This window comes from Osmerus eperlanus, chromosome 1 (assembly GCF_963692335.1).
Source record: "Osmerus eperlanus chromosome 1, fOsmEpe2.1, whole genome shotgun sequence".
Classification (NCBI taxonomy): Eukaryota; Metazoa; Chordata; class Actinopteri; order Osmeriformes; family Osmeridae; genus Osmerus; species Osmerus eperlanus.
In genome coordinates this window covers 23,370,742-23,396,117 of record NC_085018.1, presented here as the reverse complement: position 1 = coordinate 23,396,117, position 25,376 = coordinate 23,370,742, and the positions used below count along the sequence as shown (strand labels likewise).

The 25,376-nt window shown below is 48.0% G+C and overlaps 1 protein-coding gene across 1 annotated transcript in view; it reads left to right on the top strand.

Moving 5' to 3' along the window:
• The window catches only part of LOC134019280 (E3 ubiquitin-protein ligase RNF123), an 84,899-nt gene extending 60,848 nt beyond the window's left edge, over positions 1-24,051 (top strand). Inside the window, exons 37-40 of the mRNA XM_062460031.1 lie at positions 2,244-2,455; positions 11,067-11,161; positions 23,166-23,251; positions 23,748-24,051. Coding sequence (XP_062316015.1) covers positions 2,244-2,455; positions 11,067-11,161; positions 23,166-23,251; positions 23,748-23,847 — 493 coding nt within the window. The 3' untranslated portion in view covers positions 23,848-24,051. The remainder of the gene's footprint in view (positions 1-2,243; positions 2,456-11,066; positions 11,162-23,165; positions 23,252-23,747) is intronic.
• Positions 24,052-25,376: the final 1,325 nt, after the last annotated feature.

The following is a 25,376-nucleotide window of genomic DNA, read 5'->3' as shown; positions in this document are numbered from 1 at the left end:
ATCTCCAGCTCTGCTCTCTTAATCAACTCTTTATTTCATCCCTCCATCTCCTCATTCAGAGTGTGGGTGAGTGCCTGAGTGAGAGAGAGTGTGTGCGTGTGTGTGAGAAAGTGTGATCTTTGGGGAGAGTGTGTGATATAGTGTGAGCATTGGAGTGTGTGTGTGTGAGAACTGAGTTTGGTGTCGAACTGTCTGTCTCGCTCCCACTCTCAGCTGCTTCTGCCCATTGGTCTTTGTGTGTGTGTGTGTGTGTGTGTGTTTGTGGCAGCGTGAGTCACAGTCAGCTGCTCTGTGGCTGGAGGTGATGTCTGAATCTACGAATAGACATCTGGTCACACACACACACTGATAACCTGGCGTGTGTAGGTGGTAGTTTAGTTTTTCTCTATATTTATCAACACATTCAAAATGTTTTTCACTGACTGGATTCAGAGATCAGTTCGAAATAGAGTCTGTTATGTGTTCATGTTTATGCTTGAGTGTGTGTTTACCTATTGGGCTGGCTGGCTTGCTGGCTATCTGTTTCCAAATCTTGCATCATCAAGGCCTGTGCTGGGACAGCTCGGGTGAACCCGTTTGTGTGTGTGTGTGTGAGAGTGAACCTGTTTGTGTGTGAGTGAGAGAGACAGAGAGACAGAGAATGTGTCATTTTGTTGCAGTGTGAAGTTGAGTGTTGTTAGAGGCCCTGGAATGAAAGATTGATGTGAGGTTGGCTGGAGAGATGGGATCAAGAAGTAAAGAACAGAGGAGTGGAGGGGAGGTGAGGAGTGGAGGGGAGGTGAGGAGGGGAGGGGAGGTGAGGAGGGGAGGGGAGATGAGGAGGGGAGGGGAGATGAGGAGTGGACGGGAGATGAGGAGGGGAGGGGAGATGAGGAGGGGAGGGGAGATGAGGAGGGGAAGGGAGATGAGGAGTGGAGGTGAGGAGGGGAGGGGAGATGAGGAGGGGAGGGGAGATGAGGAGGGGAAGGGAGATGAGGAGGGGAGGGGAGATGAGGAGGGGAAGGGAGATGAGGAGGGGAGGGGAGATGAGGAGTGGAGGGGAGATGAGGAGGGGAGGGGAGATGAGGAGTGGAGGGGAGATGAGGAGGGGAGGGGAGATGAGGAGGGGAGGGGAGATGAGGAGGGGAGGGGAGATGAGGAGTGGAAGGGAGATGAGGAGGGGAGGGGAGATGAGGAGGGGAAGGGAGATGAGGAGGGGAGGGGAGATGAGGAGGGGAGGGGAGATGAGGAGGGGAGGGGAGATGAGGAGTGGAAGGGAGATGAGGAGGGGAGGGGAGATGAGGAGGGGAAGGGAGATGAGGAGGGGAAGGGAGATGAGGAGGGGAAGGGAGGTGAGGAGGGGAGGGTAGATGAGGAGGGGAGGGGAGATGAGGAGGGGAAGGGAGATGAGGAGGGGAAGGGAGGTGAGGAGGGGAGATGAGGAGTGGAGGGGAGATGAGGAGGGGAAGGGAGATGAGGAGGGGAGGGGAGATGAGGAGTGGAGGGGAGATGAGGAGGGGAAGGGAGATGAGGAGGGGAAGGGAGATGAGGAGGGGAAGGGAGATGAGGAGGGGAGGGGAGATGAGGAGGGGAAGGGAGATGAGGAGGGGAAGGGAGGTGAGGAGGGGAGATGAGGAGGGGAAGGGAGGTGTAGTTCCATTGATTGCAGTGTTGTTGATTGAATATTGCACCCCCAACCCAAGGTGTGCGTGTGCAAGTCAAGACCTCAGGAAATCAATCTCCACTTCCTGGCTTTCAGGAAGCCCCAGGCTCAGGTGCTGTTGGTGGGTTATGCCGCAGTGTGTTTGTGTGTCTTCAGGCTAAGGGGATACAGGTTTCGTTTTTTTGTCTGAGGACCCAGATTTCCTTACAGACCACAGAAATCCATTATCAACCAACCCAAAACCAGTGGTTTAACGCGTAAAAAGTGGTTCCTAGAATATGTACTACACATGGTATGAAAACTATGAAACACTTCATGAATCGGCAGGTGGGGAAGTGTTGGTGCTTCAGCAGCCGAGAGCCGGCTGGAAGATCAGGGAGGCAGGTGGCTGAGTGGTTAGGGAATATGGCTAGTAATCTTAAGGTTGCCAGTTCGATTCTCGGCCGTGCAAAAATGACGTTGTGTCCTTGGGCAAGGCACTTCACCCTACTTGCCTCGGGGGAATGTCCCTGTACTTACTGTAAGTCGCTCTGGATAAGGGCGTCTGCTAAATGTAAATGTAAGATGAGAGACGATGAGGGGTTTAATTTGTGTGTTTCAGGGTGTCTCGTGCGGCTGCAGTGCTCCTGTCTGACCCCTGCTTCCAGCTCCACTCCATCCAGCACCTGCTGGGGGAGGGAGAGGGCTCAGGGTCCGGGGCCCCACCGCCCCCCCCAGGCCCCATCCTCACAGCCGGACCGGCCGCGCCCAACACTGCCGCCGCCGCCGCCGCTGCTGCTGCTGCTGACCGCAAACACTTCTCCCTGCACGCATGTGAGTACCAGCTGCCTGTCTGTGTCTGTCTGTCTGTCTTTACCTGTCTGGCACTACCTGTCTGTCTGTCTCTGTCTGTCTGTCTTTACCTGTCTGTCTCTGTCTGTCTGTCTTTACCCGTCTGTCACTACCTGTCTGTCTCTGTCTATCTGTCTTTACCTGTCTGTCTCTGTCTGTCTGTCTGTCTATACCTGTCTGTCACTACCTGTCTGTCTATACCTGTCTGTCACTACCTGTCTGTACCTGTCTGTCACTACCTGTCTGTCTGTCTGTACCTGTCTGTCTCTGTCTGTCTGTTTGTCCCTGTCTGTCTGTCTTTACCTGCCAGTCTCTACCTGTTTGTCTGTACTTGTCTGCCGGTCTGATTGTGAGTCTATCTCTGATATATGTTGAACCTGTGAACATTGATCCATGCTTTACCTCCGAGCCCGTGCTGGCCGCCCAGGTCTGTGATAGCGTGAGTGTTGTTGTAGGTGAGGGTGTTCTGGTCTAGCACAGAGCGCTGTCAGAGACCTGGACACCTGCCCTCTGTGGTCTAGACAGAACTACAAACCAGGACACCTGTCTTCTAATCTACTTTACTATACTGTCCTCTACTCTCCTCCGATCTGCTCTACTCAAATCTGCTTTACTCTACTGTCCTCTACTCTCCTCCGATCTGCTCTACTCAAATCTGCTTTACTCTACTGTCCTCTACTCTCCTCCGATCTGCTCTACTCAAATCTGCTTTACTCTACTGTCCTCTACTCTCCTCCGATCTGCTCTACTCAAATCTGCTTTACTCTACTGTCCTCTACTCTCCTCCGATCTGCTCTACTCAAATCTGCTTTACTCTACTGTCCCTCTACTCTCCTCCGATCTGCTCTACTCAAATCTGCTTTACTCTACTGTCCTATACTCTCCTCCGATCTGCTCTACTCAAATCTGCTTTACTCTACTGTCCTCTACTCTCCTCCGATCTGCTCTACTCAAATCTGCTTTACACTACTGTCCTATACTCTCCTCCGATCTGCTCTACTCAAATCTGCTTTACTCTACTGTCCTCTACTCTCCTCCGATCTGCTCTACTCAAATCTGCTTTACTCTACTGTCCTATACTCTCCTCCGATCTGCTCTACTCAAATCTGCTTTACTCTACTGTCCTATACTCTCCTCCGATCTGCTCTACTCAAATCTGCTTTACTCTACTGTCCTATACTCTCCTCCGATCTGCTCTACTCAAATCTGCTTTACTCTACTGTCCTATACTCTCCTCCGATCTGCTCTACTCAAATCTGCTTTACTCTACTGTCCTCTACTCTCCTCCGATCTGCTCTACTCAAATCTGCTTTACTCTACTGTCCTCTACTCTCCTCCGATCTGCTCTACTCAAATCTGCTTTACTCTACTGTCCTCTACTCTCCTCCGATCTGCTCTACTCAAATCTGCTTTACTCTACTGTCCTCTACTCTCCTCCGATCTGCTCTACTCAAATCTGCTTTACTCTACTGTCCTCTACTCTCCTCCGATCTGCTCTACTCAAATTTACTTTACTTTACTGTCCTCTGCCCTGCTCTGCTCAGCTTGTTTACCTAGTGCTGTAGGAAACCTTAAATCCCTTTTGAATAATTTACACGGCGTGTAGCCCCCTCAACACACACACACACGTAGACACCTACACAGTGAAAGCACCTAGAGCCATCCAGAATGCGGTGGGAGTGCACCAGCGCTACTCAGACAAGCAGCTGTTTTCTGACTGTGAAGCTGTCCTAGACAACGTTTTTTGTCTCTGTCGTGACTGTGTGTCTCACTGTGTGGGTGTGTGTGTGCGTGCGTGTGTCTCACTGTGTGTGTGTGTGTGTGTAGGGGCCAGTGGAGCAGATAACATGGTTACAGCAGCCAGGAAGTTTGCTACAGTAGCAACGCCAGGCTAGTCGCCCGCTGGTCTTGGGGGTGGGGACTGCTCATGTAGGTTACAGCTGGTGTTGACAGCCAATGGGTGTCCTGGAATATCTGTAAATAGGTTTATCAGCTGGTTCTTCCTGGTTGGGATGGTCCTGTCGCTATTTGGTAGTGGAAGCTTAGTGCCTGGTCTGGCTTTAGGTGCAGCAGTATGCACACACACACACACTCTCACACAGAGCAGAGCACAGTGTTCCAGCTGGCTATTAGCTGTCACACCTCCGTCTGTTACTCACACGTTCATTAGATTGGAGGTACAATGTCCAGTGTTACATCTGACATCAATCTCTTCAGGTTAGGAAGGCTGACTTCACTAGTCAAGCTAGTGTTTTTTTATTTGTTGGAGGACATTGTTGAATGTGACACAATGTAAGGTTGACAGAGTCGAGTGGAATGGAAAGGGGGGGGGGAGAGGAGAGTAATGGAGAGAGGAGAGCAGTGTAGACAAGAGGAGTGGAGAGGAAGGCATGGCCTCCAGCTCCAACAGCTGAGGCTAAAAGAACAAGCTGTGTGAATGACAAGGACTCTGGGTCATCCTCTTATCAGCGACTGCCTGCTTTTGAGCTTGCTGTCTCCCCTCTCCCTTTCTCCCTCTCTCTTTTTCCTTCTCTCTCTCTCTCTCTCTCTCTCTCTCTCTCTCCCTCTCTTTCTCTCTCTCTCTCTCTCTCTTTCTCTCTCTCTCTCTCTCCCTCTCCCTCCCTCCCTCCCTCCCTCCCATCCCTCCGGTACATTCTCTGCCTCTTTATTCTCATCCTCACATCCTAGTGTTGGTGTCAGGCCTCATGCTGCTCGCAGGACAGACTGACTGACAGGCAGGGCAGACACAGACAGACAGATAGACAGACAGACAGACAGACAGACAGGCAGACAGACAGACAGACAGACATACAGACAGACAGGCAGGGCAGACACAGACACAGACAGGCAGACAGGCAGACAGACAGAGAGGCAGGGAAGACAGACACAGGCAGGCAGACAGGCAGACAGACAGACAGCGGCAGGTACCTCTGGAGTCTGGGCAACATGTGCTGAACCAGACGATGTCATGACATTCACAAAGTCTTTCAGCTGTCCTGTTCTATTTATGCTCCGGATAACGAAGCTTGAATCACCTTTATTGCCATGTTACAGTGCAGCAGGTAGCACACAGGTGTGTGTGTTATTGTATTATGAATGACAGTGGTTCTCGTTTAGTGTTCTGAGAGGTCAAATTGATACAAGACTAAAAACACTTCCACCTAAGACACAGGGAGGCTTGAAGAAGATTGTTTTTGTTGTTATCAGTTCAGACTTCCCTCTCCCCTATCCCTCCACCTCTCCCCCCATCCCTCCACCTCCCCCCCACCCCCCAGCCTGCTCACCTGCCCCAGGTCTGTTTCTGAACTGGGCCAACTCCAGAGGAGGGACAGACTGTTCAATCACATGGCCTTTTGAATGTGTCCTCATCAGTATGCAGTGGGATATCACCAGCTAAGACCCATTACTGGGCTTCCCATCTGTTGTGGATTACACAGAGGGCAGAAACAGCAACCAGTACCAACCACAAACTCTGTTGGTCCACTCAGAACCATCTGGAATCAGCCAGTACCAACTAGGACCAACCACAAACACCTACAACAACCCAGAAGTAGTCCGAACCCCTATGGAATCACTCAGAACCATCCAGAACTGATGGTGTCCCATCTAGTAACCACCCATTCCCAAATAGAACCATCTACAGTTTTTTATTATTATTATTATCTATACCCCCTTATGTTCAGTTATCTCTCACCATGAGAATCGGCCTGAGGCACATTGATGACAGATCAGCTTCCTCCCCTGGCTCCACCCCCAGAGCTGGTGTGGTCATCACCGTGGTTGGATGGGAAAGGGGTACAGGCCGGTGCTGGGTCTTGAACCCGGGTCTGAGGGAGGACACGTGTTGAGGCGTCAGCTGGCTTGCAGTCCGGGACTCGGCCTGTGTTTGTGAGTTCACACAGCCTGTGTTGGAGGACAGCAGCACATGTCGCGCTCACCCACACCCCCTCAAAAGACACACATGATCAGAACACACACACACACCATCAGAGCACACCCACATGATTAGAGAGCGCAAATACACACACGTGTTCAGAGCATACACACACACACCTCTTATGAATCAAAGTCCAAAGTACAGAGAATCTTCTAGATTCAACATGCAGCCTAGCAGAGAAACACTTCAGACAACAGCTGTGAAATAGGCTGGTTCTAGAACTAAACTCTTCTCTTTCAGTCTCACCTCCTCTCCATCTCTCCTGCTCTCTCTCTCTCTCTCTCTCTCTCTCTCTCTCTCTCTCTCTCTCTCTCTCTCTCTCTCTCTCTCTCTCTCTCTCTCTCTCTCTCTCTCTCTCTCTCTCTCTCTCTCTCTCTCTCTCTCTCTCTCTCTCTCTCTCTGCTCTGCTCCATATGCCAAGCAGCAGGTGAGGTTGGTAATCATTCTGTGTGTGAGGGCTGCCTGGAAACCTGCCAACATGGTCTGCTACGCATACAGCGCCGCTCAGGACTGAAACCTGATCTGTCTGTCTCACCAGGGCCCAGAGCAAGATGGAGAGATGGAGGAGAGAACAAAAGAAAGACAGAGAGAGAAAGAGGAGGTTGACGGAGAAACAGAAGGAGCAGGATTAAAGAGAGAGAGAGAGAGAGAGAAAGAGCAAGGGTGTGTGAGAGAAAGACAGAGAAAGAGAAAAACAGAGAAGATGTGTCTCTAAAATACTCTGTACTCCATGCAGACCTGCCGTCCAACAGAATAAGAATCACCCATCAGGTTCAGTAGAACTGTGAGCGGCAGATCACTCACCTGCCCTGTCCTGGCCACAGGCAGGGGGTACGAGCAGCTGCCCTGTCCTGGCCACAGGCAGGGGGTACGAGCAGCTGCCCTGTCCTGGCCACAGGCAGGGGGTACGAGCAGCTGCCCTGTCCTGGCCACAGGCAGGGGGTACGAGCAGCTGCCCTGTCCTGGCCACAGGCCGGGTGGTACGAAATTTAACACCTTCCTAGTTTGAAGCTTGTTGTTGTTCTTTGTGTTTGGCAGCCCTCGTCTTTTGGAGTCAGAAGCAGAAGAGAGCTGCCAAACTCTTAAGCTGTGTTTTCTTTCATTATGCTTCTGTTTCTAACACACAATCACCTCAAACTGGGCTCAGTGCATCTCCATGGCTCCACCTGGGGTAGCACTGCTGACTAAACTACAGAGCACCGACTAGTATATACCATAAACGCTTGTGATTTGATACTAAGTACCTGTAGAGCTGGAGGAGGGAGGGAGGGAGAGTGTTTAGGGAATTGAAGGCAGTGACAAAGAGAAAAAGTGATTGTGAAAGAGGGAGATCAAGGCAGAAAGAGAGGGATGGAAGGAGAGAGAGGGGGATGGAGTGAGAGGGGAGGATGGAAAATGCTGAAAGGCTTTATCAAGGGCAACACTACTGTAATTGTTTGACCAGTAACTAGTCTGGGCAACAGTCCCTCTTGATTAAATGTAATTTAATTACTTCATTGGCTTGATTAGAAATAATTTTACTATTGGCAAAGCAAGCTTATACAATGTGAACAATGAATAAATAAGAACACCAGGATGTAATGAGATTGAAATAGCACACACACAAAAGAGAAGCTTTACACTGTTACAGCATGCATGGTTCCTCTGGCTTCTCCTGAAGTGAGGTTGGTTCTCTCTCTCTCTCTCTCTCTCTCTCTCTCTCTCTCTCTCTCTCTCTCTCTCTCCCTCCCTCCCTCCCTCCCTCCCTCCCTCCCTCCCTCCCCCTCCCCCTCAACCCCATCATTTATTCTCTGTCTTGATCTCCCCTCTACCCCTCCCTCTATTGCTGGTATATTTCTCCATTCCTCCTTCATCCCCACCTCTCTCTCCCTCTTCCGCTCCCTGGGTTGCACAAGGCTAGTGACTGATAACTAGAGAGGGTACAATTTCTGGGGAAATTGTAGGGTGTGCTTGCTTGCGTCGGATGCACAGGGGTCCGTTTTTGAATGACATTTTTACAACTGATATTTCTGTATATTTTATATAAAAATGCATACTTATTATTTATAAAGATTACATAGATTTAAAAGCTTTTTTTTTTGCTGCTCATTTACAACTGAAAATACGAGTGAAGTGTAGAATGAAATAGATGTCTTCTCATTTCCCCTGCAAGAGGCAGCCTCATCGTTGAATCAAAACGAATTAATTTGGCAGAGCGGTGTAAAAATTGACCTAATCTCTATGACTTAAACGTCCTTTTAAGTTTTTCCTTTCTCGTGATATTTTAAGGAATTTAGTCTACTCATATTGCATTAATTCATGAATAAAGAACCCCCTTTGAAGATTATTCTACGACGTTACCGGCAGTAGAAGATGGAATCGCGATTCAAACAGTACCATCTGCTAACTGAAAATATGCCCCCAAAAACGTAAATAAGCTTGACATTTATTTAGTGGAAAATCGCTTTCATAAAAAGCTCAGTGGTAGCGATCATTGTCAGTAACAACGGCAAGTGCGATATAGCCCTGTGTGGAGAAGCTGCCCCGGTACTACGGTACAGTACTAGACTACTCCTGTGTTCGTTCGTCTTGGTAGCGATTGCGTTGGTTGAATTGGATTTAACGTTCCGTTGTACGGTTTAGGCTGAAATTAATTATTTTCATCAACAGATTGACAAAGTTTAGGCTGTGGCAATGAAGTTAAGGTTAGTAGTTAGATAGACTTTTGGTTTAAGTAAGGGGAGTGCCGAACATGTTCTGTCGCCGTTTGACTTCCTACTGTACAGCTGTGTAGATGTTTTTGTAGTGTCTCGGGTAGGCTACAGCGTTGCAGTGAGCAACACTGGTTTGAAACCACAGGTAATTATAATTTCACCCACAAATCGTTTACTTGTAATGTAATGTCATAATAAATCCTACAACGAAAATGTATTTGTGAGGAATGTTTATTTTAACGATTGAAAACAGATGCATCATAGACCACTGTAGTATGTGTTGCCCGGGCAACAGAGGCTAATGTCATGATGCTAAAACTTCAGTGACATAGTAGACTACTGTTTCCGAAAGTAGATGTACTTCCTTAATAAAATCAGCTTATATTGTACATTACACGTCACAATTGTGTGTCATATCACAATGTAAAATGAGTAAATAGTTATCACTCTGGCCTCTTTGCTTGTGGCGTTTCTGCAGCTGCCTTGCAGTAAAGCAGTTAGCTTAGCTATCTCCCAGAAGTTAACGAGCTGCTAAACTAATGTTCTGCTAGAGGTAGTCACGCGAGTTTTCGTGACGTAGTGACGTTAGTAACGTCAGTGACTGTGGCTAGCAAATTAGCCACCGTTAGCTTCACTTTTCGCCACAAAAACTTAACCTAAGCCTAAACCATGCAACGGAACGTAAATCCCAATAGAAGCAACTCAATGGGTACCAAGACGAAACTTTTGACACCTAGGTTGTCAATGTAGGCCAAATATTGACTGAGTTTTAGGGGGGCAAAAAGAATAATAAAAATAATAATATATATGTGAGAGAACAAAGGTTGTGCCCTTGCCGAAGGCAAAGCACACCCAATGAGAATAAAGATAGCTCTCATTTGATAGATTACAGTTGATGCCTCTCTCTCCCCCCCCCCCCCCCGCTCCCATTTGGTTCTCATTCTCGTTTCCTGTCTTCCCCCCTCCCTTTCTTTCTGCCTTCTCTCCCCCCCCCTCCCCTCCCCCCCCCCCCCTCCCCCGTGTGTCTTTGAACTGTCCTGCTGTATTTCTGGCTCTGTTGTGTTCAGGTTTCAGAGAGTGCTGATTTCTCTGGTAGCAGGTTCTTCCCCTCATCACACCACTGTTTCTGTCCACCACACACACACACACACACACACACACATGTGTGTGCCATCCTGTCTCTGTTTCGACCTGTCTACAGTCAAATATGCTTTAATACGCCAGGCGTTTCCCTGATGTAACTTCATCCTTGACTTCTGCCAGGAGATCAATAACTTCAGCTGATATCAGATATCTAGTAATGATCGCACATTGGGACAGGGAAGATCCTTCCTCTAACAACAGTAGGGGTATTGACTATAGACGAGGTGGGGAGTGTAGGATTTAGAGGTGCAGTGTCATTGATGATTGGGTGTTTGTATACTACTGTGCTGCATAGTGGATTATTGAGTTGGGAGAGAGCTGGAGGGAAGGTTTCTATTTTGTCTGTTTGCTATTTCAATCTCATTACATCCTGGTGTTCTTATTTATTCATTGTTTAAGTTACGTAAGCTTGCTTTGCCAATATTTTAATAATTTCTTATCAGGCCAATGAAGCATTTAAATTAAATGGAAACATAGAGAGAGACTGTTGCCCAGTCTAGTGACTGGTCAAACAATTACAGGAAGGTTGCCCTTGATAAAGCCTTTCAGCATTTTACACCGACTCTCTCTCACTTCATCCCCCTCTTTCATCCTTCATCACCCTCTCTCTCCCTCCACCCATCTCTATCTTCCTCCACCCCCCTGCCCCTCTATAGGAAAATAATCTCACAGGCTCCATTTTACGTGGATGTGTGTGTGTGTATGTGATTGTTTATTTACAAGTGTGTTCTCTGCAAGTGTTTTCCTATGTGTGCGTTTACCTGTCTGTGAATGTTTACCTGTGTGTATGCGTGTGTGGTGTGTGTGTGTGTGTGTGCAGACACGGACTACATCAGTGAAGAGGAGGAGCGGAAGGTGGAGAGGATGCTGTCCTTCCTGACGGAGGAGTCCCAGCAGGCTGCAGCCAGCACCGCTGTAAGTACACCACCCTGAACACCACCCTGAACACCACCACGCCAGTACCAGTGTACGAGGACGTAGGTGGAGGAGTGAGCTGTGGTCTTCAGCGCCGGCCTGATAATGACCTCAGATAACTGGGTCAGTATCACACCCCGCAGAAGCCTGATAACGACCCATTCATCTGAACCAGGTGTGTTGGAGCAGGGAAACATCTAGAACATGCAGGAGAGTGGACATAGACTCTACTATAGTACAAGATGAGTGTATGGGTGTGGAACCGTTGTGGTTGACTACAGAATGAGTACACTACTGTAATAGTAGTAGACTGGTGTATACTTACTGCTGGGTATCCTGGCTTGCCCCCAGAGGAGAGAAGGCTGGTGATCCTGGGGGTGAAACGTGATCAGATCTTCAGGGTATAGGTTCCCCGGTGTGTGTGTGTGTCTCTCCCTGGCTCCTCTTGACAGGAGTAATAATATAAAACATCTCCTCTTCCTCCTGCTGTTGCAGCATGATCTCAACATGCCTCTCAGAACTGTGTCGGATGAAGTCACAATGCTTTATATCAGTCCACTCCCTTCCTCCTCCTTTTCTACACCTCGCTACAGAGACAGCCTCTGGCCTGATGAAAGCACCTGCTGGTAAAACTGGGGGTCACATGGCTGAGCGGTTAGGGAGTTGGGCTATTAATCAGAAGGTTGTTGGTTCGATTCCTGGCCGTGCCAAATGACGTTGTGTCCTTGGGCAAGGCACTTCACCCTACATTTGCTTCGGGGAGAATGTCCCTGTATTTACTGTAAGTCGCTCTGGATAAGAGCGTCTGCTAAGTGACTAAATGTAAATGTGAAACGCTCTATTACCTGTCCTCCCATACCAGCAAACTCCACCCCCCCCCCCCCTCCCCCTCCCCCGGGCTCGCCTCCGTCAGAGACACTCTCCGCCCGCCCGCTCGTCTGACCCTGCCCCCGGAGGCAGCGGCCCCGGAGGCCCCGCTGCTGAGCACCGGGCCCAGGATGAATGAGCTGGGTGTGGGTGGAAACCTGAGCGCCGCGGGCTCTAAATAGGACGAGCGGAGGGGACGGGATACAGAGAGGGAGATTGATTTTTCCCTGCTCTCCTTCTCAAGGTCTCCTTCTCTCCTTCAGGGGGAAAGAGGGAGGGATGGAGTTTCTGACCGATGCTATTTTTTACTACGTCTACGTTTTTTGGACTTTTTCCTTTGTTCGTCACAGGTATCAAATAGCTTGTTTTTTTTTCAGAAGTAAAAAAGTAACTGCTACCAAGTCATAGATTTAACAATAAATCGTACATTTTCAGACAGTTATGGAATTAGATATAAGCAGATGTGCATACTCTATGACTGAAGTTTGAACCATAATCATGACATGTCTAAGTGGCGTCAAATGCCTAGTTTAGGCCTGCCATTAGTGGTTTAGGTAATCCTCTTTAAGACAAGTATGACCTCATGAAACTACGGGAAACACAATATGCACTCTCTTCTTGTTTTCATGCCACCAACCGTGCTAAACACACAGAGAAAAAAAGGGAGAAAGGAAATCGTATCGTCAACGTTGGAAAACGATACAGCGTTTTCCTTTTGTCCTTGTAGAATCCACAAACCTTGTGTAAGTGTTGCTGCCAGTCCAACCAGGAGGAACGTGGGAGACACCATGCCAACAGTCGCGCTGCGCCATTAACAATTTTCTCTTCTTCCTTTTATTCCAGCTCCTCGTTTTAGTTCTAGTATGTGTCACAGCCCAGGGAGGGGGGGGGGGGGTACGAGTGCGGGGGAGGGGGGGGTATGAGGGGGAGGAGGAGGGGGGGGTACGAGTGCGGGGGGGGTATGAGGGGGAGGGGGAGGGGGAGGGGGGGGTACGAGGGCGGGGGGCTGGGAATAAACTATTTGAGAAGCATTCAAGACTTCCATAGTCCTCTCTTATCAGACCTATATTTAGATTGAGATGGTCCATCTGACGAGATCACAGCAGCCTTCTGATCCATCTAAGAATAACATAATTGTGCCTTCTACCCGCACACTGACAACTAAAAGGTGCTTTTTCAGGGGAATGTTCTTTTCCTTCAAAATTTCGAGGCATAAATACATTCCGGTCTTGTATCACCCGATGCATGACTCTCTGGATTGGCACCCCCTCGCGAGTGAAGGATTTTGTCTTGATATCGCAACCAAACGAAGGGGAGACAGAAGTCTCATTATACTTTATAAATAGATGCTATTTTCAACACAAAATCCTTAAAATTCGTCATTCAAACCGTATAGTAACGAACGCGAACCAACATTCTTGCTCCATGACATCGTATTCTGAGGAAATATACCCCAGTATGATTACCAAAGGAAATTTATTTTGTGTAGCAGGTTCAAAGTATTTCACATGGCTCTTCATATTAATGTATAGGTTCAAAGGCATGCCATTTTAATGCAGTTAGCCTGCGCGTAGGGTAGGTTACTCAGACAGGTCAAAAACAACAGCCTTCTGATCCAGAATAGGCTATCAGCTGTCCTGACCTACAAAAGACAAGTACTAAAAACGATGTATCAACTAAGTATCAACATCAAAAGAAATGTTCTCACCATCAAATCCTTTTTTAAGATAAGTTAAAGCTCTCTCTTGGAAGTCGCTTTGGATAAAAGCGTCTGCTAAATGAATAAATGTAAATGTAACTAGAGAGGGTACAATTTCTGGGGAAATTGTAGGGTGTGCTTGCTTGCGTCGGTTGCACAGGGGTCCGTTTTTGAATTACATTTTTACAACTGATTTCTGTAGGCCTATATTTTATATGAAAATGCATAGTTATTATTTATAAAGATTAAATAGATTTAAAAAAAACAGACAAAAAAGCTGCTCATTTACAACTGAAAATACGAGTGAAGTGTAGAATGAAATAGATGTCTTCTCATTTCCCCTGCAAGAGGCAGCCTCATCGTTGAATCAAAACGAATACATTTGGCAGACCGGTGTAAAAATTGACCTAATCTCTATGACTTAAACGTCATTTTAAGTTTTTCCCTTCTCGTGATATTTTCAGGCATGTAGCCTACTCATTGCATTCATTCATTAATAAAGAACCCCCTTTGAAGATTATTCTACGACGTTACCCGGCAGTAGAAGATGGAATCGCGATTCAAACAGTACCATCTGCTAACTGAAAATATGCCCCCCAAAACGTAAATAAGCTTGACATTTATTTAGTGGAAAATCGCTCATTCATAAAAAGCTCACTGGTAGCGACCATTGTCAGTAACAACGCAAAATGCGATATAGCCCTGTGTGGAGAAGCTGCCCCGGTAAATTGTACTACTCCGGTACAGTACTAATAGACTACTGCTGTGTTCGTCTTGGTAGCGATTGCGTTGGTTGAATTGGATTTAACGTTCCGTTGTACGGTTTAAGATGAAATTAATTATTTTCATGAACAGATTGACAACGTTTAGGCTGTGGAAATGAAGTTCAGTTTAGTAGTTAGATAAACTTTTGATTTAAGTAAGGGGAGTGCCGAACATGTTCTGTCGCCGTTTGACTTCCTAAACAGCTGTGTAGTGTAGATGTTTTTGTAGTGTGTCTCACGTAAGCTACAGCGTTGCAGTGAGCTACACTAGTTTGAAACCACAGGTAATGGTAATTTCACCAACAAATCGTTTACTAATGTCAGAATAAATCCTACAACGAAAATGTATATGTGAGGAATGTTTATTTTAACGATTGAAAACAGATAACGCTACATCATAGACCACTGTAGTATGTGTTGCCCGGGCAACACAGGCTAATGTCATGATGCTAATACTTCAGTGAAATAGTAGACTACTGTTTCCGAAAGTAGATGTACTTCCTTAATAATATCAGCTTATACTGTACATTACACATGACAATTGTGTGTCATATCACAAAGTAAAATGAGTAAATAGTTATCACCCTGGCCTCTTTGCTTGTGGCGTTTCTGCAGCTGCCTTGCAGTAAAGCTATAGTTAGCCTAGCTATCCCCCAAGTTAACAGATGCGAAACGAATGTTCTGCCAAAGGTAGTCACGCGTGTTTTTGTGACGTTAGTGACGTAGTGACGTTAGTAACGTCAGTGACTGTGGCTAGCAAATTAGCCACCGTTAGCTTCACTTTTCGCCACAAAAACTTAACTTCGGCCTAAACCATGCAACGGAACGTAAATTCCAATAGAAGCAACTCAATCGCTACCAAGACGAAACTTTTGACACCTACTTTGTCTATGTAGGCCAAATATTGACTGAGTTTTAGGGGGGCAAAAAGAATAATAATAATAATAATAATAATATAATATATATGTGAGAGAACAAAGGTTGTGCCCTTGCCGAAGGCAAAGCACACCCAATAATAATCCCACACCTACCATGGACTATTCTGATTTCAGACCTGTCCACCCTATACATACACATGTATTGGTATTAAATGTATGCTATTAAATGTACATAATGCTGGAGTAGAAGGGAAGAAACGTATGCGGGGGGAGAGCATTTCATGGCAGGCTTTGTTTTCCATTTGATGTAAATGCAATGCACCCACTGCTAACTCTGACTAGGAAAGTGTCAGATGCTTGAAACTTACTCTGGTTACTCATACTAGTGCCCTCAGTGTACAGTAAGAATCATTTGATGCTGGGATATACAGAACAGACAATAGAGGGGGGTGCATTTCACGACAGGCTTAATGCACCCCCTGATAACCCTGACTAGGAAAGTGTTACATGCCTGAAACTTACTGTGCTTACTCATACTAGTGCCCTCAGTGTACAGTAAAAAACATTTGATGCTGGGATATACAGAACAGACAATAGAGGGGGGTGCATTTCACGACAGGCTTGTTGTATTCCTTCTTGCCATGAAATGCACCCCCTTCTAACTCTGACTAGGAAAGTGTCACATGGCTGAAACTTACTGTGGTTACTCATACTAGTGCCCTCAGTGTACAGTAAGAATCATTTGATGCTGGGATATACAGAACAGACAATAGAGGGGGGTGCATTTCACGACAGGCTTAATGCACCCCCTGCTAACCCTGACTAGGAAAGTGTTACATGCCTGAAACTTACTGTGGTTACTCATACTAGTGCCCTCAGTGTACAGTAAGAATCATTTGATGCTGGGATATACAGAACAGACAATAGCGGGGGGTGCATTTCACGACAGGCTTGTTGTATTCCTTCTTGCCATGAAATGCACCCCCTGTTAACTCTGACTAGGAAAGTGTCACATGCCTGAAACTTACTGTGTTTACTCATACTAGTGCCCTCAGTGTACAGTAAGAATCATTTGATGCTGGGATATACAGAACAGACAATAGATGGGGGTGCATTTCACGACAGGCTTGTTGTATTCCTTCTTGCCATGAAATGCACCCCCTGTTAACTCTGACTAGGAAAGTGTCACATGCCTGAAACTTACTGTGTTTACTCATACTAGTGCCCTCAGTGTATAGTAAGAATCATTTGATGCTGGGATATACAGAACAGACAATAGAGGGGGGTGCATTTCACGACAGGCTTAATGCACCCCCTGCTAACCCTGACTAGGAAAGTGTTACATGCCTGAAACTTACTGTGGTTACTCATACTATTTCCCTCAGTGTACAGTAAGAATCATTTGATGCTGGGATATACAGAACAGACAATAGAGGGGGGTGCATTTCACGACAGGCTTGTTGTATTCCTTCTTGCCATGAAATGCACCCCCTTCTAACTCTGACTAGGAAAGTGTCACATGGCTGAAACTTACTGTGGTTACTCATACTAGTGCCCTCAGTGTACAGTAAGAATAGTTTGATACTGGGATATACAGAACAGACAATAGAGGGGGGTGCATTTCACGACAGGCTTAATGCACCCCCTGCTAACCCTGACTAGGAAAGTGTTACATGCCTGAAACTTACTGTGGTTACTCATACTATTTCCCTCAGTGTACAGTAAGAATCATTTGATGCTGGGATATACAGAACAGACAATAGAGGGGGGTGCATTTCACGACAGGCTTGTTGTATTCCTTCTTGCCATGAAATGCACCCCCTGCTAACCTTTACTAGGAAAGTGTTACATGCCTGAAACTTTCTGTGGTTACTCATACTAGTGCCCTCAGTGTACAGTAAGAATCATTTGATTCTGGGATATACAGAACAGACAATAGAGGGGGGTGCATTTCACAACAGGCTTGTTGTATTCCTTCTTGCCATGAAATGCACCCCCTGCTAACCCTGACTAGTAAAGTGTTACATGCCTGAAACTTACTGTGCTTACACGTACTAGCCCCATCTTGTGCAATGCACACACTCACCAAACTCACTCATGTAGGTAATCCCCAAATATAAAGGAAGCCTTTGTTCCACAAAAGTATTATTTTAATGTAAATAAACCAGCCTAACAATCTAGCAATCTAACAACCTAACAATCAGCTACAGTCTAGTTCTAGCTCTAGCTAAAGTTACTAGACTAGCTGGAACATTATTTCCTGAATAATAATAATTAGTTGGCCATCAACATCACAAACATTACATTGCGAATACTAATTTTAACTAAAATATAGCTAACTTGATGTTAGCTCGCTACCTAGATATGTAGGTTTTCTCTTGCGCTATCTGGAGGATGTATCCTCTGCCTGCCAGGCTGAGGAGAGGAGAAAGTGCTCCGCTGTACTTGCTGTTGTTTGTTCAGTTGTCATGACTTTGTGAGTGATTGACATCCTCTCACTGTTCAGTGGCTCATCGTCCAATCGGAGAGAGAGCAGCAGAAAGCCGTTCATTTGAGTTCCGTGGAGCGACAGCTCCGCAGATTCATATTATTGCGACTTCTGCGATTGTCGATATTTCATAGAATTATGAACCAGCGGCGGCAATGATTTTTTAGCGGCGGCAAACGGGTTCTTTGTGATCTGAAAAGGGTTCTCAATTGAGTCTTCCTGTGATAGTTGTTCTGTTGTACGCTATATGGCACATCTGAATGTATGAATGTGAGGTCTGTGTGCTAAGTGTGTCACTTGGTCTCTGTGTGCTCAAAATAAACTTGGCTGATGTCACGACACTCTTAGAAAGTGGGTCTTTAGTCCTTAACCTGAAAAAGGAAGGTGACGTGACAAATGAATGAAGTGAATACTGGCCTTATTCCCAGTGAATTTGTTCTGTGTTACGAGAGAGATAGAGAGAGATAGAGAGAGAGAGAGAGAGAGAGAGAGAGAGAGAGAGAGAGAGAGAGAGAGAGCAGACGGTGAGAAAGACCCTCCGAGAGTGAGAGTCAGTGAGGTGAAAAGAGGGGGGCAAGGAAAGAGGGTGCAGGGGGAGAAGGGGCAGAGGGAGAGAAAGAATGGGGGTAGGAGGGAGGGAGAGAGAGAGGGGGGAAGAGAGAGGGGGAGAGAGAGAGGGAGGGAAAGAGAGAGTGGGCGGGGAGAGAGAGGGGGGGGGAGAGAGGGGGGGGGGGAGAGAGAGGGGGAGAGAGAGAGGAGAGAGATCCCCCCCCAGACACAGAGAGAGACTTCCAGAGAGAAATGGAGAGAGACTTCCAGACAGGGAGGTAGACAATGGATGCCTGACTCTCCCCCTGTTTATTAAATCACCCTCCTGTTTGAAAACCTGTCGGACTGCTTAGGCGCTACCAGCTACAGCTATATCTTTGTGTTTCTCTTTTTCCACACTCACACAGACACACACACTCACAGAAACACACCCTCAGAGACGCTCACATACTAACACACACACACACACGTCACCTACATTTTGTTTATTCATGTTAGCCATGAACAACAGCTTGTGATGTCTAGGCAACCAGGCACACATCCTAACGATTTTCCTTGAAATGGGAGAGAGAGCCTGGTGTGTGGGCAGAGGAGAGGACGGGGGGTAGAGAGAGAGAGAGAGAGAGCGAGAGAGAGAAAGAGCGAGAGGAGGATGAAAAGAGAGAGAGGCAGATGGAGGGGGCAGACAGAAAGAAAGAGCCAATATGAGAAAGGCAGAGAGGGAGCCAAAAAGGAAGGGAGGAGAGATAATTATGGAAAAATTTAGGCAGAGAGAGAGAGAGTGAGTGAGAGAGAGAGTGTGGCCGAGAGAGACATAGAGAGAGAGGAGAGAGTTAGTGAGTCTCAGAGAGAGAGAGGAGAGAGAGAGAGGAGAGAGTAAGTGAGTCTCAGATAGAGAGAGGAGAGAGAGAGAACCTACCGAGGGAGATGCACACTAAAGTGGTGTCTGATTTCCAGTAATTGTTTCTACCGAGCCTGACCTTTCTGTGTTCCACACTGCAAAGACAAACACAACTCTCCTCAATCAGCTACCCCCCCTTCTGTCAGAGCTGTTCCATCAGCAACCCCCCCCCCCCCCCCCCTGCACAGCTGCCACTGCACCAGCACTGGTGGTATAGAGTGATACTGCATTTATCAATCTGTATCTTCTGTCGTAATTTTAGCCAGTCCTGAGTTTAGGCTAACCTTAGCTAGATGCTAGGGTGACCTGCCCACGGCTCATTCTCACCCCAGCCAGGACGGGGGTACGAGCGCTTCTCAGTCTCACCGTGACATTATTCATAACAAGCTTTGAACTACACGCACTGCTGGAAACATCCACAATCACGCGTCTCTCTGTTCTTCTCTACTCTGGCCTGACTGCAATTAATCTCTCCTCAGAAATACCGTCACCTATCTGCTCCATCCCTCCCTCCAATCCCACCAGGCCTCCCACTCACCTGGAGGTTTGGCGGACTTGAAAGGAAGTGTGAACAGTCATTTCTGTCGCCCGGGGCGATGGGAGACTGCTGCTCTGAATGGATATTAGCATCGTGTTCTCCAGCAGCTAAGAGACAGGCAGAGAGACGGTAGGAATAGCACCGAGGACCCTGTAGGAGCAAGCACTGGGATCTGCTGCAGGAATATCAAGCTTTGTAGAAACAGTTTTTACATTTACATTGTCATTTAGCAGATGCTCTTATCCAGAGCGACTTACAGTAAGTACACACCAAGGACACAACGTCAGTTTGCACGGCCGGGAATCGAACTGGCAACCTTCGGATTACTAGCCCGCTTCCCTCACCGCTCAGCCACCTGACTTTTACTTTGTACTCTTCTGCTCCCGCTCTCTCCGTTCACTAGGGCAAGCACACACACACACGGTCAGCTTTAATATGGACTGTGTGTGTGTGCGTGTGTGTTTTTGACCCATTGCCACCCCCTGTTCTGTTAAATACCACGCTGCCACCTTTTACAGTCCCCAGGCTTAGACAAAGGTTACCTGTCAGGTTTGGCCCTAGTTCAGACGCACGCACACACACACAAACACACACACAAACACAAACACACACACACAAAAGAACACACACAGAATAACACGCACACAAGAACACACCGGATCCTCTCTCCGAGGCAGACTGTGGCTCTGTTTCTGCAGAGCTCCTCTCTGAGGAAGCCTAGATGAAGGAGCTGATTACCTCAGGTGGTGGAACGAGGATAAGAGAGACAGAGGAAGAAAAAGAGAGAAGTGAAGGAGGAAGAGAGGGTTTTTTTTTTTGGTGACGTCCAGTAGTACCAATTCTTAAAAATAGATGATGTTTGACATGGTAAGTGGCAGCTCAGGATCTTGTCCATTTTCCAAGCTCAGTCCTTCTGTAAAGAAGGTGACAGTTCTGAGCAGAGAGAGGAAATGTCTCAGTCCTTCTGTAAAGGACGTGACAGTGCTGAGCAGAGAGCAGAAGATGCTGTTGGAATGCTAGCAGGATCTGCTGTCAGACTGTTGACTGTTGGCATCGTTCACCCTCTGGAGGACAAGAATAATTCAGTCACCAGCAACTCATCCCCAGCACCAATCTCACGGCCCCTGGCCTCAAAGACCCCTGCTCCCCCCCCCCCTCCCTCCTCCCGCCGTATGCCGTAGCAACACACAGCGACTGACCTGACAGCGATGCTCTCCTGTGATGTCATTGGCTATTCCGGGGGGGTTCAGAACCCAGGTTCTGCCGAGACCGACGCCCGTCTGGCTGTAGGGGTTGCTATGGGAAGGGGGAGGGGGAGGGGAGGGGGGGGGGGGGGGAGGGGGAGGGGGAGGGGGAGGGGGAGGGGGAGAGGGAGAGGGAGAGAGTGTGGGTCAAGGGCAGGCGACTGGTCGTACTGGTGGATGCTGTGTGAGAATGAGAGAGTGGATGAGAAGTGTGTGTGTGGTGTCCTTCACCTCTGTGTGTGCCGCTCCACACAGAAACAATATACCCCTCTGAGGAGTAGATGTCCTCAGGAAGGACACACTGATAGATGGGGGGGGGGATTGTAGAAAGAAAGAAAAGAAAGTAATCTAGTTCGGAGAGACCAGAGGAGATGAAGACTGAGAGAAAATCAGATGTGGAGCGTTACTTGGAAACTCATCTATTATACAAAGCTATGTAATAGATCTGCCTATTTTCCTGCTGCCTGTTTTCCTGGTGCAGGAAAACAAGAAAATGGCAGTTCAGTGAGCAACATAAGCCTTCTACTTTTAGCTTCAAATCAAGCCTCTGGAAACTTTGTGTATTTGTAGTTTAGATTTGCGGCATTACTGTCAGTCAGAAGGATTATGGTTACAGTTCCGTCCATCCGTGTGTGTATCGTGTAGTGTGAATGTAGTGTGTGTGTGTGTACAGTGTGTGTAGTGTGTGTGTGTGTAGTGTGTGTGTGCACTGGGGATTTCCAGGCTCCACAGTGGGGAGTATTCACCAGACCCAGTCAGCCTCCTGTCAGCCAGAGCTTTCATCTTATTTTAACCATGAAAACTGCAAGGAAGACTCCATTTATACGGCCTAGCTCTCCCCCCATGCCCTCTCCTCTTGAAGTGATACTGAAAAGGGTTCAAACATTCTCGGAGGTCAGATGATCTCACACCTGGGAACAGCCTGTTACAGTGCTTGGGCAGGAATACCTGACCAGGTAACTAAACTAATTTCGCCGCCGCCCTCCTCGCATACCCCTCCGCCCTGTCCCTCGCCAGTCACATGACCTGCCCGTGAGAAGCAGGCCTTGGCGGGTGTCCGTCTGCGCCAGTCACATGACCTGCCTGTGAGAAGCAGGCCTTGGCAGGTGTCCGTCTGCACCAGTCACATGTCCATCTTCTGGTCAGAGAGCCTCTCCGGTCGAGCTCTTTGACTGCTGGCGTGTTTCCGCGCGAGGGAACACTCAGAATAGGTGATTAACGCTCCACAGCAGGCGCTCGCGCCGTGCCTTGATGCTCCGTTTAGATAAGGTTGCGCCGCCCATGGACGTGTGCCTTCGCGGGACAGTAATGGGAAAACTAACGAAAATGTTACGCCTCAACGCCACAAAAGAGGACTAACTCAACAGTATCTGCCCACGGAAAATCCCACGTCACATTTGAAAAACGCTTGAAAGGGAACGCAAGTGGCTAGCTCTTAGTGTGTGTGTGTGTGGAGCCGCTCCATGGTGGTGTTCTAAGTATAGGTAAATTGCCGTGTTTTGATGAAGGGGGTCCTTGTTCGGGTGTTGATGAGATGACAGCTACATGCTGCGGTCCCCGAGGAGAGAGGGATGGAGGGATGACACGCTGAAGGAAATGAGAAGTCAAAGAGTGATGGAGGGAGTAGAATGAAGGGATAGAGGATTAGAGGAGGGGAGGCGGTGAACAAATAGAATAGTGGATTGATGAAGATGGTTGATGGAGGGACGGAGTAATTGAGTGGAGGCGTGCATGAATTCAGTGATGAAGAAAGAGGGATGGAGCTGGAGAGAGAGGGCGGAACGCATTAACGAAAGAATGATGGAGAGGCGCGGGACAGAGAGAGTCAAGGAGAGGAGGATTGTGTTAGGAGAGGAGATGGAGGGACAGAGAAGAGAGGAAGACTGTTATAAGAAGAGTTCAGATAGAGGAGAGCAGAGAAGGAGTGTGTTAGGAGAGGAGAGGGGAAGGATAGAGGGATCAAAGCAGAACTCAGGCTGGTTAAACCTATAGCTGTGCTATGATATACTGGCTGTCTTCCAAACTGATCACTGTCTAACATCTGTGTGTGTGTGTGTGTGTGTTCCTTCCTTCCAGCCAACCAGTGAGGAAGACTTGTGTCCTATCTGCTACGCCCACTCCATCTCAGCCATCTTCAGACCGTGTTCTCACAAGTCCTGCAAGTAAGTTCCTTCTCCTGCTCCTCATCCACCTCCTCCCTCCTCTCAGGTGGATCTGAATCCACCTCATTCAAATCCTAAACGACCCGCTCCTATGACTTCTTACACCAGACAGCATAAATGACTGTAACTCCGACTGCCTGTATCAGCGACACCACCCGACCCCAGGGCCTTGGAAATAGCTTTCCTCCGGCGCTACACCTCCGAAACTAAAACCCCAACGGTTAGTTTGACGGACAGGTGGAGGCGGAGTCCTTGATTGGTTGATTAGCCCAGCCGGGGGACAGTGTAGTTTTGGATGACTTAGCGCTCCAGAAACCGCTGAGTCGGTCTGATAAAACCATCGCACCCCTCTGCTTCAGACCTTGAGAGAATACGCATTTGTTCTGTGATGAAATACTCTGAGGCGCGCTTGATTAATGTTCCCTCGTATGCCGTTCTGTCAACTGGATGGGGTTCTAACTCTGTTTTATGGTGCTTGTGTCTCGTGTGCACCCAGGGCCTGCATCAACCAGCACCTGATGAACAACAAGGACTGCTTCTTCTGCAAGGCCACCATCACTGGGGTGGATGACTACAGCAAGCCTGCTGGGTCCTAACACACCCCTCCTCTAGCCTTACACGCACACACACACACACAGGCATAGCCACGTACACATGCCTGTGCACACATGCAAGCACACACACACACGCTCACAGGTACAGAGTATCATGACACACGTCAAAGACCTAGGTCACACACCCGCTCTCTCCTTTCTCTCTGTGTTTCTCTCACACACACACACCCACACACACACACACCCATCCCCACACACACACACACACACATCCCCACACGCACACACACACACAGGCATGATCCCCGTGGGGTGTGTGCCAGGACTGGCCTCTTCTGTGTGCACATCGACCGAAAGACTTTTCAATCGTGTGTTTGCATACGATCCAAAAAACACTCTCCAGGAATCCCCTCTTTCTCCTCCTTATGTCCTCATCTCCTTATGTCCTCATCTCCTTGTGTCTTCATCTCCTTGTGTCTTTGTCTCCTTGTGTCCTCGTCTCTTTGTGTCCTCGTCTCCTTGTGTCATCATCTCCTTGTGTCTCCGTCTCCTTGTGTCTTCGTCTCCTTGTGTCCTCATCTCCTTGTGTCTCGTCTCCTCAGCCCTACCTACCGTGGACTGGCAGCGTCCACGAGTCCTGCAGCAGGTAGAGAAGTTCAGGTGTAGGACACCCAGGAGACGTGACAGTGAGGGATGTCTGAGGAAATCATTATTTATCAATAAATATAATAACATCCTCTGTGGGAATGACATGTCTGAGAGGAACGGGGCACACACACTCACACACTGCCACACACACACTCACACACTGCCACACACACACACACACTGCCACACACACAGACTGCCACACACACACTCACACACTGCCACACACACACTCACACACTGCCACACACACACACACACAATGCCACACACACAGACTGCCACACACACACTCACACACTGCCACGCACACACTCACACACTGTCACACACACACTCACACACTGCCACACACACACACACACTGCCACACACACAGACTGCCACACACACTCACACAGGTATGTTCAGGTGTGAAGATCTCCCAACCTTGGAGAGGACGGAGGACGCCATGTTGTGTGTTCAGGCTGCCCCCATCTGGGTCGTCCTTGATGGCAAAACAAATGCACCTGTCAGCGGAGATGAACCTGAGTTGCAGCTCGCCTGCATGCTTTCTGTCTGTGTTCTGAGCCCTCACAACGTTCCCCTCATCCCTCTCCTTCGCCGCACTCCTCAGGCACAAGGAGAGGGGGCACCAGACACTCTCAGAGGAACACACGGGCTCCAACGGGTTCTCCAGTCTTCCCTGACGGAGAACCCCCTTAGAAACCTGCTTTTTGGTTCCAAACACAATAGAACTTTTTTTTTTTTAAATGAACGTCTCCAGACGTCTATGGTTATACCAACAGACAGCAGGAGGAACGAGTACGGTTTAGACAGGACTGTTCTGCACTGATGAATGCTCAGCCATCACACACCAAATGTTTTTTTGTTTCACTTTGTAACAGAAGAGGGAGGATCTGAAGCCGATTAGGGAGGAGGGG